The sequence below is a fragment of the Caretta caretta genome, chromosome 2 (assembly GCF_965140235.1).
Source record: "Caretta caretta isolate rCarCar2 chromosome 2, rCarCar1.hap1, whole genome shotgun sequence".
Classification (NCBI taxonomy): domain Eukaryota; kingdom Metazoa; phylum Chordata; order Testudines; family Cheloniidae; genus Caretta; species Caretta caretta.
The window spans coordinates 231,453,966-231,472,001 of NC_134207.1; the positions used below are offsets into that span (position 1 = coordinate 231,453,966).

Below are 18,036 nucleotides of genomic sequence, written 5' to 3' on the forward strand. Positions count from 1 at the left end.
ATCCTCACGTTCAGGAAGAGCAAGAACTCCATGAATCTAGCTCCACCTGCTGCACTTGATACACCATCTGCTTTGGAGTATCAAGGGTGGATGAAAAACAGGGTCACTGCCCTGTACCAGCCAGTAGAGCTGGCCCTGCACTGGGAGAAGCACATGTTGTCACCTTTCAAAGGAGCTTGTCCTTCTGAAAATATTGTATTTGTGATGAGGCCAATTACTTTGGGAGCACCAATAGGATGATGCAACCTCCACACTGCCTCCAATAAGGCCAGTGCCTGTGTAGTTCTAGCTGGGACCATATTAAACTACCATTTTAGCAAATGTTGCACTGGAGCCCAAACACAGAGCATCCTTTTGATTTATATATATCTATATCTAGGAATATGCTTAATATATATATTGTGACAAGGTCAGGCCAGATGTCTATAGGAGAGTAATAGAAGGCAGATATATTAGCCCCAGGCTAAGTAGGTCCTTTTTCCCTGGGTAATGTAACAGGGAAGGTTCCAGAACAATCAGGAACCTTCTGAAGACAAGATAGGCTGATTAGAACACCTGTAGCCAATTAAGAAGCTGCTAAAATCAATTAAGGCAGGCTAATCAGGGCACCTGGGTTTTAAAAAGGAGCTCACTTCAGTTTGTGGTGTGCATGTGAGGAGCTGGGAGCAAGAGTCACTAGGAGCTGAGAGTGAGAACGCGGACTGTTGGAGGACTGAGGAGTATAAGAATTATCAGACACCGGAAGGAAGGTCCTATGGTGAGAATAAAGAAGGTGTTGGGAGGACGCCATGGGGAAGTAGCCCAGGGAGTTGTAGCTGTCACACAGCTGTTCCAGGAGGCACTCTAGACAGCTGCATTCCACAGGGCCCTGGGCTGGAACCCGGACTAGAGGGTAGGCCCGGGTTCCCCCTCAAATCCTCCCAACTCCAGGTCAGACACACGAGGAGTCAATCTGGACTGTGAATTCAGAAAAAACGGCCAAGCTGAGGGCTGCCGTGAAGCTCCAAGGCGAGCAAATCCGCCAATAAGTGCAAGACCCACCAAGATAGAGCAGGAACTTTGTCACAACTGATGTTGGAAGTGGGATCTGGTGTCCACAGCGCAGCAGAAGAAGGAGGGTGTTTGGAAGGAAGAAAAAAAAAAGGAAGAGGGTCTATTTTTATTTTTTTCACCACAATGGAGGAGGTAGTGCGGGCACTGATACAAGTCACGGCTGCCCAGCAGGAGGCTACTTGTGTCCACGCAGCCGCCCAACAGGAGGCAGGGCAGCTGCAGCAAGAGACTAATCACCTGCTGATGGACCAGGCTGCTCAAGACCGGGCTATGTTGCGGGAACTGGTAAACCAGGTAAAGGTCCTTACAGAGCTGAACCACGGCCATGATAGGACGCAGATCATGCAGGCCAGCAATTGGCTGCAGAAAATGACGTGGGAGGCTGATGTAGAGGCATACCTCCTGGCCTTTGAGAGGACAGCCCTGCGGGAGGCTTGGCCCCAAGAACAGTGGTCTGGCATCCTCGCTCCATTCCTGTGTGGGGAGGCCCAGAAGGCCTACTATGATTTGCCTGAAGAGGCTGCGGCAGACTACCCCCAGCTAAAAGCAGAGATCCTGGCCAGATCTGGGGTAACGACCGCAGTGCGGATCCAGCGATATCATGAGTGGAGGTACCAGGAAAACAAAACCTCACGGTCCCAATTATATCGCCAGACCTTTGTTCCTGGGTAAGCCAGAACGAACCCTCCACCTACGACGAGGTTGTCGTGCTGGTAGAAAGACAAAGGACGGCGAGGGAGCTGACCTGACCAGTTAAGGAAGAAGCACCCCGGGTTAAACTAGCAGCACCAAGCCCTAGAGCTCAGGTGACTGGGCCACCAGGAGAACCCAGGTGGAAAAAGAGAGGGGCTGAAGGCCCACCAGAAGCCACAAAGAGTCGGAGCACTGAGAGGGAAGAGGTTCATGATATTAGACTACCCAAACCAAGAGATGGGGGAATGCCTAGGGCTCCATACAGATGTTACGCCTGCGGGGAGTGGGGACACATAGCTGCACAGTGTCCTAATGCCGAGGAGCCTATGCAGTGTAACCTGGGGAACTGGGCAGACTCATGCTCCCTAATCCACCTTGTGGGGGTCTCACTAACCCCACATATGTACACTAGACCGGTGAAGCTAAATGGGGTAGAGACCACAGCACTGGTTGATTCAGGGAGTGCTATCATGCTTGTCTTGGGGAGTCTCGTGAAGCGTAGTCAACTGCTGTGGGCTAAGCATATGGGGATAACATGCGTCCATGGGACAGTTGGTTATTACCCCACCATCCCAGTAAAAATCAAGATTCGGGGACCACTACTGAGGTAGCAGCAGGTGTAGTCCCTAAACTCACATACCCAGTGCTCCTAGGGAGGGACTTCCCAGGGTTTGGAGACTTACTCCCGGTAGGGGAATTGGAGAAAGGGGGAAGCCCTGAAAGTAGTGAGGACCTCTGTACACTGCTCCATATACATACTCTGAGAACTTCAGTCTATCATCCGCAGACCGATGGGCTGGTAGAAAGGTTTAACCGAACCCTCAAGGCAATGATAAGGAAAGTGGTAAGTCGAGACGGGAAGGATTGGGACACCCTACTACCCTACCTTATGTTTGCAATCTGGGAGGTACCTCAGGCTTCAACTCGGTTTTCCTCCTTGGAATTATTATACAGATGCCACCCCGGTGGCATACTAGATATTGCAAAAGAAATCTGGGAAGAGGAACCCAATGAGGGAAGAAATATAATTGACCATGTGTTGCAGATGTGAGAACGGATAGCCCGGGTCACCCCTATTGTACGGGAACATTTGGAAAAGGCGCAGGAGGCCCAGCGAACCCATTACAATCACCAGGCAAAAGTCCAACAGTTCCAACCAGGGGATCGGGTGATGGTGTTGGTATCCACGGCAGAAAGCAAGCTTTTGGCCCAATGGCAGGGGCCCTGTGAGGTGGTTGAACCCGTGGGGGAAGTAACCTACAAGGTGCAGCAGCCAGGACGCCAGAAACAAGAACAAATTTATCACATTAACCTCTTAAAGCCTTGGCACCAATGAGAGGCTTGTGTAGTGGCCCAAGAGACCCCAATCCAGGGAAATAATATGCAAGAGCAGATCAGGATATCCACTGATCTGACACCAAACCAGAAGAAGGAGGTAACTGAGATGACCAACCGATACCAGGACGTGTTTTCAACCAAACCAGGCCGGACCACCGAAGCATATCACCACATTATCACAGACCCTGGGGCAAAGGTAACTTTAAGGCCCTATCGGGTCCCAGCAGCAAAAAGGGAAGAGATCAAGGCAGAGGTAAAAAGGATGTTGGAGCTGGGAATCATTGAAGAGTCCCACAGTCAGTGGTCAAGTCCGATTGTGTTGGTGCCCAAACCCGATGGCACCACTAGGTTTTGTAATGACTTTCGCTGGCTGAATGAGATATCCAAATTTGATGCATACCCCATACCCTATATCGATGAGTTAGTAGACCGCCTGGGCAATGCCCGATTTTTGACCACCCTTGATTTAACAAAGGGATACTGGCAGATTCCCCTTGCCAAAGATGCGAACGAAAAGACAGCATTCTCTACACCAGAGGGTGTGTTTCAATATACTGTTCTTCCTTTTGGACTGCATGGGGCACCTGCCACCTTCCAGCGTTTTATGGACAAGCTCCTACGGCCCCATACCAGTTATGCAGCGGCCAAGCTGAGGGCTGCCGTGAAGCTCCAAGGTGAGCAAATCCACCAATAAGCACAAGACCCACCAAGGTAGAGCAGGAACTTTGTCAAAATATATAAAGCATATTCCTGAGCACCATTTCCTTAATGATTTTGAATTGTATCAATAAATCTAAGCTGTTCAGTCTACAGGCAATTTCCCTCGTTAGTGAAATAGGAAATCCATTTAATAATCATGACTTTAAATTTTTGATTGATTAACTTTTTCTGAGTTAATCTTGACTGTCCCCTGGCATTTTATACTTATTAATCAAGTAATCAATATGTTTATATGAGAGATGTTTTGGAAGCCTATTTTGAAAATCAGTTGGGATATTAAGAGGTGTGCTGTGTCAATGTCTAAAGTCAGCAAAAGATCAGTGCACAGTAACTATAAGCAAGATATAGATCATTCTAAAAAAATTATAATCTGTTCATATCAAAATATGTAGCCTAAAAGACCTGCAAAATGAATGGTATGAAAGGAAGAAGAAGAAAATAGAGTTTTTATTGCTTTGAAATTGTTTTTAAACTGGTAAGAACATAGTGATTACTAGAGTCTAAGGCTTCAAAAGTGTCAGCCTTACTTTCTCTACTTACTTCGCTTTAGAAGAGCAAAACTGAAACCTATGGAAGATGATGGCATATATATATTTATATATGTAGTGGTTTCCCAAAAATCTGCATTCTGTGTGTCCTTAAGCTAACATCCCACATTTAAAAAAAGTGACCCATTTTATTACTGAGATTGGAAGTGGTTTTCTGGAACACTGTTAAGGAAACAGTTATCTGAGAGTTATACACAAGTGCTGGGTGAACCTCACTTAAGGCTTGCTCCAAAGGCCACTGAAATGAACAGAAGGACTCCCATTGACTTTAAGCTCTGTTACTAGAGGCCTGGTAACACTTCCTATTAAGGTTACCTGACACTTCCTATTATAAGACCCTGTTTTCATTTGGTTATAATTTTGCCAAACTTTAGCTGTTTGGGTTGAATCATATCATGCTGGGCGTCTGCCTCAGGGTAACCATTTATGGAAAATTTTAACCAAACTGACTCAGTTATTTCTGAGAACCAGGCTAGGGGAAAATAGATTGTTTTGCTCAGGTTAAAAAAAAAATTTGATGATCTTTCTTTGAGTTGCTCAACTCCCCCACGCTTTGGAGCAGGGTCTTCAAACTTGACAGGGGGATGGCCTTTGTGCCAGGGATGTACTTTTTGACATCCCCATGAAAATCTGCCCAAATTTGGCCAAGTTACTGAGCCATTGAAGAATCATAGTTTACACATGCTGAGTGTGATCTTACTCGTTAATAGCTAAATTGCCCAAAAATTCCATCTGCACTGGGCATGCTCCTGCCAGCCTGGGACTGAGCAGAACTTTCCCTAAAGTTGAAGCTCTGTGCTCCTGCAGGCTGGGCCAGGCAGGGGAACAGAGCATAAAGATGATGTCTCCTGTGTTACCAATGGATGCTCCCTGCTGGGCTCAGAAAGTATGGCAGAGGAAGCTACTTGATTCAAATGCAAAGGGGACAAGAGCCTGATGTGGGGGTAGAGGGGACGACACGGCCACTAACGGGAGGCTGTTGGCAAGGAGGAGAGGTAAAATGAGAACTGGGGTAGGGGGGACATTAGGACTGGGAATTCAGGTGGGGGGTATTGGGAGCTAGGGATGGGAGACTAGGACTGGCCAGGCAAGGAGTCTGATCTGGGAATCAGTGTGGGGGGAGGAAGGAGATGTGGTGGGCGGGGAAGGGGGGAGACAGATCTGATGAAAAGCTAGGATGTGGGGAAAAAGCTGGGACGGATTGGATAAAGAGATGGGAACAAGGAGCCAGGGGAGGGAGGGAAGGGAGGGGAGACACTGACATTAGACGAGAAGCCTCTGAAGGGAAACTGGAACTAGGAACCAGGGGATGAGGGATGTGAGGGTGAATGGGGGTTGGGTGACTGGAGACCAGAGGAGGGGAGAGAGATTGTGTGAGGAGCCGTGAGGGGGGGAATATGGACTGGCTGGGCAAAGAGGACAGGCTACATCAGAAGAATGGAACTGTGATGAGGAGCCAGGGGAAGAGATAAGACTGATGTGGGGAGAGGTTGAAGGGGATTGGGAAGAAGGGGTCATGCTTGGGGGGCTGACTGTGGGGGATGGTCAGAAGAGTCTGTACTCACTAGAGTTCCATCCCTTCCAAAGCCTGGAAAGGAACCCGATATCCCTGAGTCTGTCTCTTCCTCTATTGTCAACAAATATTTGAAAAAAACTACTGACAAAGTTTTCCACCCTCACTAGTGCTGGTCCATGGAATTTCTATTTTTTTCAGTTTGCATTTTTACAAACCTAGAAAATTGTGCACAAAAATAAACGATGCTAAAAGAACATTATTACGGTTGCAAAGTAAAAGTCATGCACTCAAAAGTTAGGAAATGTTGGAATTAAGGTTATCTGTGCAACCTTAATTAGGCCCTGCTGTGCATATGCCTTATGATACAGTCTTTAATTACAACTATTTTTCCACAGGACTCCTCCTCATTCTATGGACAAGATGGATTGTGCTCAAAGGGGTGTAGTGAAAATAAATTCATTAATGTTTATGAAGCACTCAGATACTATTGCAATATGCATCATAGAAAAGCCCCTGGGGGAGTTATTAATTCTGTCTTCAGAGCAGGGTTTTAGTGTATAGTTAATAAGGCTTGGGCCCTCACATTGAAAAGTGACTAGAATACAAAATATTGAATATCTGATTATTTTTTAACACAGTTTGTAATTTATACCACAAAAAATATCCCAGAAAAAGTCCTCTTATAGATAAATCTCCTCAATGTAATTATTTATCTGTTATTTCCAATCAGTTACTAAATAATGTAATTTTTCTGGTATGTTCTATAGATTTGTTAGAATACCACTGGTTCTTAAACCTTCTATTTTATTCTTGCTCTTTTTAAAAATAGCCTATTTCCTCTTATTGTCCTCTGAAGTGGCCTCATCTCCTGCAACTTTAAGGAGCAGAGTTTTCCTCCCTACTGATAGCAAACACATTTGCCAGGTATTTTGACTGCACCTTCCTTTCATTATATTCTTGTCATTGTGATTTGCTGGAATAATCAGAACTTTTCTTTGTCCTAGATTGCATTTTACTATTGGATTGGTCAAATAAGGGGAATATTGATGGTGGGACTCCAAACACATTCTAATGGTCCTTTTAAAAACATCTGGCAAGAAGCAGGAGGGCTACAAAACCAATGGAGAGCAAATGTGATTACAATCAACAGCACTGAAAATTTTGAGGTTTGTAAATTGCTACAGTGTATATTTATAATGGGGAGATTAGTATATTGTGTGAAGATAAATATAAAAATTATTTTAAATCTGGAAAATAATGTGAATCAAAGAAAGGATAGATACACATTTTAGTTATTCAAGACCCATATAATTTATTATTGCTTGATCTTATCTTGTGGTGATGTGGAAGCTAAAAACTGAAATCCATTTAAAATGTGCTCAGATTTTATACAGAACAATCACTCTTATAACATTGTAAATAGGAACTTGTCCATAAAAGTTACTTGTTTCGGAGCTCAGATTAGTTGTTTATTCTTTCATACCCCAAAGAAGTTAACTGTTTTGCTAGACTGGACCTTTTTTGTTTATTTATTGGCTGTGAACGTCTATAGAGATTTGCTAGGTGATTAAATATTTACAATATTTAGTCTAGCTTTGTGGCTTTGTTACAAGATATATTTATGCAGTGATTTCACTAGTTCTCAACTGCTGTAACCTTCTAAAAGTTCGCTCAATTAGTTTCAACATTTTCCTACGTTAATCTATGCAGACCACTAGCACAGTAAGGAATAGCATCAGACCTACAAAATGACATCATACACAATGTATTCTCACTGTTCTGCAGAATACTGTTTTAAAAAATATCAGGGTAATTTTACTTCTAGCATGGTTATCATGAGGATCTGGCTATTATGTTTACCCTTCAGGTAAGGACCATCTGGTTATAAGAGCTCAGTAAGTCTCTGCCTTGTAATACTTCTGACCAAATGCATCATTGTACAATATACTGTTACTGTCCATGGCAGTCATAATATCATTTGATGAGGTCTTTGCCCTTAGGCTGAAGAACATTCATCACTTCTTGACTTGTAAAAGTGGCTACTGTCCACTGGGTCCTACATTTTTCAAAGCAGTGTGTGCCTCCAATTTACTAAGGCACAACTCCCCAGGGCACATGTGCAGTGCATCTCTGAGTTTTTGGGCTTATCTGATATTATTGGATACCCAACAGTGTGCAACTTCATTCTGGAGATCAAGATCAAGCCTTACATTTGCTTTTCTATCTCCCATCCTTCTTTTCTGAGACTTTAAAAAAAGGGGGGGGGGCGAGGGGAATTGTTAATTGAATATGGAATCTTTTCTCTGTAATCATAACTGGTTGACTGGTTAGCAAACATTTTAACCTTCTGATAGCTGTTCGGGGGAAGTCCCAGATGACTGGAAAAAGGCTAATGTAGTGCCAATCTTTAAAAAAGGGAAGAAGGAGGATCCTGGGAACTACAGGCCAGTCAGCCTCACCTCAGTCCCCGGAAAAATCATGGAGCAGGTCCTCAGAGAATCAATCCTGAAGCACTTACATGAGAGGAAAGTGATCAGGAACAGTCAGCATGGATTCACCAAGGGAAGGTCATGCCTGACTAATCTAATCGCCTTCTGTGATGAGATTACTGGTTCTGTGGATGAAGGGAAAGCAGTGGATGTATTGTTTCTTGACTTTAGCAAAGCTTTTGACACGGTCTCCCACAGTATTCTTGTCAGCAAGTTAAAGAAGTATGGGCTGGATGAATGCACTATAATGTGGGTAGAAAGTTGGCTAGATTGTCGGGCTCAACGGGTAGTGATCAATGGCTCCATGTCTAGTTGGCAGCCGGTGTCAAGTGGAGTGCCCCAGGGGTCGGTCCTGGGGCTGGTTTTGTTCAATATCTTCATAAATGATCTGGAGGATGGTGTGGATTGCACTCTCAGCAAATTTGCGGATGATACTAAACTAGGAGGAGTGGTAGATACTCTGGAGAGCAGGGATAGGACACAGAGGGACCTAGACAAATTGGAGGATTGGGCCAAAAGAAATCTGATGAGGTTCAATAAGGATAAGTGCAGGGTCCTGCACTTAGGACGGAAGAACCCAATGCACAGCTACAGACTAAGGACCGAATGGCTAGGCAGCAGTTCTGCGGAAAAGGACCTAGGGGTGACAGTGGACGAGAAGCTGGATATGAGTCAGCAGTGTGCCCTTGTTGCCAAGAAGGCCAATGGCATTTTGGGATGTATAAGTAGGGGCATAGCGAGCAGATCGAGGGACGTGATCGTTCCCCTCTATTTGACATTGGTGAGGCCTCATCTGGAGTACTGTGTCCAGTTTTGGGCCCCACACTACAAGAAGGATGTGGATAAATTGGAGAGAGTCCAGCGAAGGGCAACAAAAATGATTAGGGGTCTGGAACACATGACTTATGAGGAGAGGCTGAGGGAACTGGGATTGTTTAGTCTGCAGAAGAGAAGAATGAGGGGGGATTTGATAGCTGTTTTCAACTGCCTGAGAGGTGGTTCCAGAGAGGATGGTTCTAGACTATTCTCAGTGGTGGAAGAGGACAGGACAAGGAGTAATGCTTGTCAAGTTGCAGTGGGGGAGGTTTAGGTTGGATATTAAGAAAAACTTTTTCACTAAGAGGGTGGTGAAACACTGGAATGCGTTACCTAGGGAGGTGGTGGAATCTCCTTCCTTAGAAGTTTTTAAGGTCAGGCTTGACAAAGCCCTGGCTGGGATGATTTAATTGGGGATTGGTCTTGCTTCAAGCAGGGGGTTGGACTAGATGACCTCCTGAGGTCCCTTCCAACCCTGATATTCTATGATACTGTTGAAATGTCACTGCTTTTAGGACTCTTATCAGAGTGGCCAAGGATCTGAACAGGCACTGAGACTGAACTGTCAGCAGAGCCAGCCATAGGCATAAGCAGACTAAGAAATTGCTTATGGTCCCAAGAAATTAAGCCCCCCCATTCACTTTTTATTATAAGAACTTGCCTCTGTTAGTATTGTGTGTGGGGGGGGGGAGGGGAATATTTCTGCTAAAGACCCCCAATGGGCTAGTTCCGGCACTGAAGTACCCTCTCATCCTTGGAAGTGTTCCCTCCAGTTCCAAGGGGAAGCATATTGTCAGAATCTTGTGTGTGATCTTGCAGTGCACATGTCTTTCTGAACCTGTCCTGTGGATACTTAGGTGATCTCAGTCTCCAGGGCTGTCAAGATGGCATTTTTCAAGAGCACTGAACTTCTGCAAAAATGAAAGGTAGAAAAATAACCATTGTGATAAGCCATATCGGCTTATTGCCAACTATAGGGAGCTTTGACGTATTGAGATCTGTACTGCTTTAAGCTGCCCATCACAGAATGAACTCAGCACATTCTTTGACTAGCAGAGCTCTTTCTTCAGTGTTTTTTCCCCATAGTTACTCTGGGTTGCACGTCTTACATATTAAATAACATCCATTTTTTTTGTGTGAGGCAGAGACTGCTCTGAATAAAAGTGTTGGGATGGTAGATACTGTCCCTGTGATTCAGTCCTGTACTTGTCATTGCTTCTGTATTTGGTGTGTTAGGCTCCATTCTTGCAGTCTGATTGCACAGACAGGAATCTGCCTGCCTAGGAAGACTGGTTTCAGAGTAACAGCCGTGTTAGTCTGTATTCGCAAAAAGAAAAGGAGTACTTGTGGCACCTTAGAGACTAACCAACTTATTCGAGCATGAGCTTTCGTGAGCTACAGCTCACTTCATCAGATGTATACCGTGGAAACTGCAGCAGACTTTATATACACACAGAGATCATGAAACAATACCTCCTCCCACCCCACTGTCCTGCTGGTAATAGCTTATCTAAAGTGATCATCAGGTGGGCCATTTCCAGCACAAATCCAGGTTTTCTCACCCTCCACCCCCCCACACAAATTCACTCTCCTGCTGGTGCTAGCCCATCCAAAGTGACAACTCTTTACATAATCAAGCTATTTCCTGCATAGATCCAGGTTTTCTCACATCCCCCCCACCCCCATACACACACAAACTCACTCTCCTGCTGGTAATAGCTCATCTAAACTGACCACTCTCCAAGTTTAAATCCAAGTTAAACCAGAACATCTGGGGGGGGGGGTAGGAAAAAACAAGAGGAAACAGGCTACCTTGCATAATGACTTAGCCACTCCCAGTCTCTATTTAAGCCTAAATTAATAGTATCCAATTTGCAAATGAATTCCAATTCAGCAGTTTCTTGCTGGAGTCTGGATTTGAAGTTTTTTTGTTTTAAGATAGCGACCTTCATGTCTGTGATTGCGTGACCAGAGAGATTGAAGTGTTCTCCGACTGGTTTATGAATGTTATAATTCTTGACATCTGATTTGTGTCCATTTATTCTTTTACGTAGAGACTGTCCAGTTTGACCAATGTACATGGCAGAGGGGCATTGCTGGCACATGATGGCATATATCACATTGGTGGATGTGCAGGTGAACGAGCCTCTGATAGTGTGACTGATGTTATTAGGCCCTGTGATGGTGTCCCCTGAATAGATATGTGGGCACAATTGGCAACGGGCTTTGTTGCAAGGATAAGTTCCTGGGTTAGTGGTTCTGTTGTGTGGTATGTGGTTGTTGGTGAGTATTTGCTTCAGGTTGCGGGGCTGTCTGTAGGCAAGGACTGGCCTGTCTCCCAAGACTTGTGAGAGTGTTGGGTCATCCTTTAGGATAGGTTGTAGATCCTTAATAATGCGTTGGAGGGGTTTTAGTTGGGGGCTGAAGGTGACCGCTAGTGGCATTCTGTTATTTTCTTTGTTAGGCCTGTCCTGTAGTAGGTAACTTCTGGGAACTCTTCTGGCTCTATCAATCTGTTTCTTCACTTCTGCAGGTGGGTATTGTAGTTGTAAGAAAGCTTGACAGAGATCTTGTAGGTGTTTGTCTCTGTCTGAGGGGTTGGAGCAAATGCGGTTGTATCGCAGAGCTTGGCTGTAGACGATGGATCGTGTGGTGTGGTCAGGGTGAAAGCTGGAGGTATGCAGGTAGGAATAGCGGTCAGTAGGTTTCCGGTATAGGGTGGTGTTTATGTGGCCATTGTTTATTAGCACTGTAGTGTCCAGGAAGTGGATCTCTTGTGTGGACTGGACCAGGCTGAGGTTGGTGGTGGGATGGAAATTGTTGAAATCATGGTGGAATTCCTCAAGGGCTTCTTTTCCATGGGTCCAGATGATGAAGATGTCATCAATATAGCGCAAGTAGAGTAGGGGCTTTAGGGGACGAGAGCTGAGGAAGCATTGTTCTAAATCAGCCATAAAAATGTTGGCATACTGTGGGGCCATGCGGGTACCCATAGCAGTGCCGCTGATCTGAAGGTATACATTGTCCCCAAATGTGAAATAGTTATGGGTAAGGACAAAGTCACAAAGTTCAGCCACCAGGTTAGCCGTGACATTATCGGGGATAGTGTTCTTGACGGCTTGTAGTCCATCTTTGTGTGGAATGTTGACTTCATTGGGATTCAGCATGTGCAGAGGATTCAGCCACACAAACCAGAGCTGCCAGTTACAGAAAAAGAGAACGTGCCATAATCTTAGCCATTGTAGTGCCTACAGGCTGGTGGCCACTGGCACTACATGATTAGCTAGCAATAATAGGTCTGGTAGGGAGGTATTCTGATGCGTTCATTGTTATAGTTATGGCAGCAAATGCTACTGCTAAGCTTAACAAAGCATTTCCATTATAATGATTTCCTCGGCCTTTTGGGCTGAATGTTTCCAGGCTTGGTCTCATGGAACAGTAAATATTTGTTGCTCAAATTTTGAGGGGAATCAGTTCAGATGTTATTGAGTTAAATGAATTGAGAGGGGGATACAGTTTTTGCCATTTGTGAAGAAGACCTTTATAACATTTTTAAAAAACAAAACAGTAGTGGAAGGTGTGAGGTAAGCATTTAACACTATCATTTTCCTCATGGAGTAGGAAACTCAAGCCAAGTTAGAGAGAGAAAAATACAGAATTGGCAATCTTGAAGTAGAAAGATTTAAAATTGGCATTGAACCTACTCTCTCTGAGGTCAATTGTGTCAAGCCCTTCACTAGTACATTTTCAGTAGTGGTTTTTTTTCCCCTTTCCTCAGTTTTATATTAAGAAATAAGACAAGTTCCCTGCATGTCCCAAGCCAGTATCGAACATTGGGCAAATAGCAGAAAAGTTTTGTGTCAGAACAGTGGCAAGAAGGTAAAGGAAAGGAAATATGCAGGAACTGAACATGTACAGAATTCCACAAGCTTAAAAATTTGCCCATGCTGCTATTTATAAACCACTGCTGTAATGTTGGTTTTCCATTCATGTGCTTTATAATGCAGCAATGTGTTCAAACATATCAGAGTAATATATATCAATCTAAAATAATCCATTCACTGCATGAAAACAGTACATCTTTAAAAGATTCATAGGAATTTGGGACATATTTGACCCCATGGGAACCTTTGGTTATACCAATCATCAAGGCTGTTATTAAAGTACGGTGATGTACTATAACTGTTGGTGATCTATTGCTAACCTTTTTTGCCTTGCTAGGCTGCAGGGAGGGGATGCTCTTGTAACATCTTGCACTGTGTTAAAAGTATTCTTCAAAAGATTCTGTGAAAGGAAGCTTGCAATCAAACTACCCAGGAAGTATACAGAGTACCGCCTTAGACAGCTGAACTCTCAGCAAGGTTTTTCTTCTTTTTGCAATAGCTTCCTTTCATATGCATATGTTTAATACCTAGAGCTTCTGTTTCCTTTGAAATTATGCAGTGTTCACTATATCAGAGTCCACTGAGGTTATCTATTTCCCCAGAGAAGGCATCTGTCATGTCTTTAAAAAATAAGGGCCAGATTAACCAGTTCCCACCAGGTATTTTGTGCAACTCCAGCAACACAAAGCATCTGTAAACCCAGCTAGGCCAGATGGTTAAAACAGCTTTATGGCTGCTTAGCCTTGCTGATGCAAAACAGTCAGAGTGTACTAGTGGATATGGCCCAAAAGTCATGAAGTGTCATGTGAGTTAACTGCTCTAGAAAGCACTCAATAGGTGCATTTAAGGGTATTCCCTTGTATGTGTGTGAGCGCACACACGCTGTTTTTATGCCCGATATCATCATCTATTATTAATTATTATTATTAGTCACAAAATTATGTGTGGGGGTGTTTAAGGGGGATAGCAGCAGTACAACATTTAATAGTACAAAATAGTTTTGTAGAATATGGTTCTGAAACCACCTCTGATTTTGCAAAACCAAAACAAGACATTACTGCTCTAGTATTACCCAAATCACGCAAGTTCAGCCCATCTCTACTCAGATTAGTCAAGGGGGTAAAATCAGGACAGTGGTTTAAATTGTTAAAAAAGTGAATAACCAGTTAAATTCAACCACATACACAATACTAATTGTGAAATGGTCAAACATTTGTTTTATTATTTTATTTGTAAATTTTTAAACTAATATGTTTGTTTTACTTTCCAAGTTATGATCCTGAGCTGAATAACATTTTTGGAGGCATAATTAAAACCTTATAATAAATAAATAAGTGAAAAATTGAATATATGATTATAATTATATTATACATCATAACTCACCCAAGTTACATCATAACTCACCCAAGCTTTACTTGATATATTTAAACTTCTTTGTACAACATGTGTATACATGAGAGATGGTCATAAATAGAATTTCCGTTCCATGAAAAATTCTCACATTTCAAAGTTTATTTTCATTACAAATCAGAATGAAACATTGCAGTTAAAACATTTTCTGCCTTTTGATAATATTGAAACATAATATAGTATATAATAATATATACCCACACAATATATCAGAATATTTAAATAAAATTGGTCAGTTATCAATTATTAGATTAAAACTATTTCAATATAATTCAAAACAAAATGGAACAATGTTTTGATATTATCAAAATGAAACATCTTGACATTACTGAAATGAGAAAGTTATTCTCCCATAGAAAATTTTGTCAAGATAGATGTGTTCTTGAGAAATATATAGATTTTGATGAAACTATATGTTCTAACAGAAAACTATTCCATCCGAATGCTTTTTGGCCAGCTCTAATATAAACTCACAAGATGGCACTGTTTCTGAACAACACTGTTATTTCTGAAGAGGCAGCTGCTCCATGTTTGGCTAGCTGCAGTTTTTCTGTAGCATTAATCAGGGAAAATACTCACTAGTTATCCTACTTTCCACAGTACTGCAGAGGCTGGGATATACACGACATAGCTAACTCAATGTAGTTTGGCAATTCAGCTATATGTTCAGCTTTGAACGTGTGCATATTTAGCTTTGTTCTACACAGCTTATTTGGGTACACATGATATAATATTGCCTATGTAGTTCAGATGTAGCCAGAAAAACTGAATGTGATTACAGTTTTGTTATTACAGTAGTTAATGTTGTTTCCCTGGAGCAAGGCAAGGAATAAATATAATGATCATATCTATGGTTCGGCAATGAAATCCTATGTGGTATTACCCCCAAATGTTTTGGAATACAGGTAGTACTCACTGGTGGAGACTATAATAATCTATGGCATAAATTAATTACAAAATATGGGTTTGGGGGCCTAATGTCTTTTTTATTAAGTTGTACAAGCCGTCCATAAAATTGCCTCTGAACTTTAAAACTAATACTGGAAGTTTTGCTGATTTAGTATTATCAATTTAACACTTAATAGTAAGACTAGACTGTGCTTTTAGATATAGCTCTGTAAGGGGAAGGTGTAGCATCACCACACCATAAGGAGCCCAGGGAACTGATTCAGTGTTGGAATTTCTTCCTTATCACCACTCCCACCTTGTTCCCATGGGGGAAAATAATCTTCTGTTGCCTCTTGCCCATAGTAAATTACTTCTTTTCCTACACCATAATCTCAATTCAGCTGCAGTGGCCCCCTCATGGTGGGGAGGCAGCAACACCTAGGTTCTACCCATTTCTTACCTCTCTCCAGCCACTCCCTGCTGACCTCTCTGGTGAAGGAGTACTGGATATGTAGCCCTACTCTCCCCACTTGGCCTGAGGTTAGGATGAGGGAAGGCTGCACAGGGGAAGTGTGATTGTGTGGTCATATTCCCCTTATGTTCCTGGGTGGCCATATAGGCTGGATTACAATCTAGCCCTAAATCACTAACAGAAATGCAAGACATCTGTGCATAGCTCCAATGGTACAGTATAATTGATGGGAAAATATCTCCTTTGAGGTGTTAGTGATTAACATCTGATAACTTTTGGGCCCTTCCATTGACAAAAGTTTACAGGCTGGAATGGCATTAGTTGTCCTGCCACTGCTCCAGATCTCTGCCTGGTAAACTCCGAAAATGGGAAAAAAGCACACTTGCTATCCCCAGGCCCTGGTGGAAGGAGGGACTTGATAATCCCATACGTTTTTTTCTATCTTTTAACCACTATGATCCTAATTGACTTAGTTCCTCTGAAAGGAATACATTTTATTGTGGTCTGCATGGGCCTTTTGGTTAAAGTCAATTTAACTTTTGACCTGAAAGCATGATTAGGGTGTATATCCATGGCGACAAAAACCACAGTAGTGATCAAAAGCCAGGCTGTTAATCCACTAAGATAATTTTTTTTGCATGACCTGGGCTTCTTTATTTCCAGTAGAAACTCTACAGTATATACTCTTGTGTGATTAGACTGTTAGTTCACATAATGTAACAACTTCAGGGATTCTGCAGAATACAGGTATCCTTTTTTTCCCCTTTTTATGTATGTGAGACAACATGAATGGCATTTCCTCCTAACTTGCTGCTAAACATCATGCAGGTTGTCATTCAAGGGACACTTGAGGCCTGGGGACCAGATGGCACCATTGCTATTGATGATATTTCTTTCAGTGGAGGATGTTTTCCAGCATTCGGTAAGAATCCTTTAACCACAAAAATAATTCTTTCCCCCTTAAGACAAAAGAGAAAACGCAAAGTGGCCATTTTGTACTCAAAAGATTTCTCAACTACTTAATCATTTTCATGTGGCTTATATTTTATTCCTCCAAACTATCTGCTGTCAGATTTAATAAACACAACTACAAAGAAGGACAATAAATACTTTTAACAAATCTGGTATATTATAAATGCCTCAGGAACTTTCTGCAGAAATACTACCACAAAATCTTCAATGGGCAGGAAAGACGTACTGTTCTTTGCCTGAGAATTCATGTTTTCATCCAGCTGAGGGAAAGCTGTGGAGCTGACCTTTTAAAAAAAACAAACCTCAAACAAACAAACAAACTTAAGGATTTAAGGCACTGATTCTCATCTGCTCTGTGGATACTTTGCACTACTCTGCTGCCTCTAAGCAGCCATTAAGTCAATGTAGCTAGCCATTGGGGAGATCATCCAAGCATAATGGCATTCTCTGGTGGCATAGGGCCTGTGGAATGTTTCCTATGCCAGTCCCCTTTCTGTGGCCAGTAGACAGAGTTTGTCCAGGAGAAAAGGGACATGACTGGGGCTTGTCTGCACTTCCAGAGGTCCCTGACTATAATAATAACCTTTTTGGACCACTGGCTAGTCTGAATTACAGCAGGAGATTGTACTGGCACACTGATGATCCAAAATTGCAGGAGTGCAAAGGTGACTTAAAATCAACTTTGCATCTTCCCACTCCTGAGTTGTGCTGAAAGCTGCTTGGCCTGAGAATCTGAGGCTCTTTGAGTTTACTTTACCATGCTGGTATATGATTGCGATGATCCCAGTAGTGGCACAAGAGTCTGAGTACAAATCTCAGGGCAGACTGTTGAAAAACCAGGACACAAACCCCAAACTGGTTGTGAGTTCTAAGCTTAGATTCCAGCAACCAACTTCACCAAGTGCAAACTCATCGGGCACATTAACAGCCTTAAACAGAGTCACAGACAGTCCCTTTGGATACTCTGGTCTGTCTTGAGTGTATCTCTGTGATAGATGGCCCGTATACCAAGAATCACAGCAATATTGAGGTTACTCCTACTTCCAAAAGACCAGTCACTTACCCCAAGTCAGTTGTGCCTTAGATCTCACATCAAGGCCAACACTTATAAGCCAATCCTATAATACACTATAGGAAGATTTATTAAATAGGAAAAGGAAATCTAAAAGTTATTTACAAGGTTAAAGCAAGTGGATATAGACACACAAATTAGTTACTTAAGTTTTAAAAGGCAACA

At 42.8% G+C, this 18,036-nt stretch overlaps 1 protein-coding gene across 1 annotated transcript in view; it reads left to right on the forward strand.

The window, feature by feature from the left end:
• The window catches only part of MALRD1 (MAM and LDL receptor class A domain containing 1), a 468,338-nt gene that overhangs the window by 21,580 nt on the left and 428,722 nt on the right, over positions 1-18,036 (forward strand). The window contains exons 4-6 of the mRNA XM_075124752.1: positions 6,698-6,792; positions 6,873-7,034; positions 16,656-16,749. Of these exons, the coding sequence (XP_074980853.1) occupies positions 6,698-6,792; positions 6,873-7,034; positions 16,656-16,749 (351 nt within the window). The remainder of the gene's footprint in view (positions 1-6,697; positions 6,793-6,872; positions 7,035-16,655; positions 16,750-18,036) is intronic.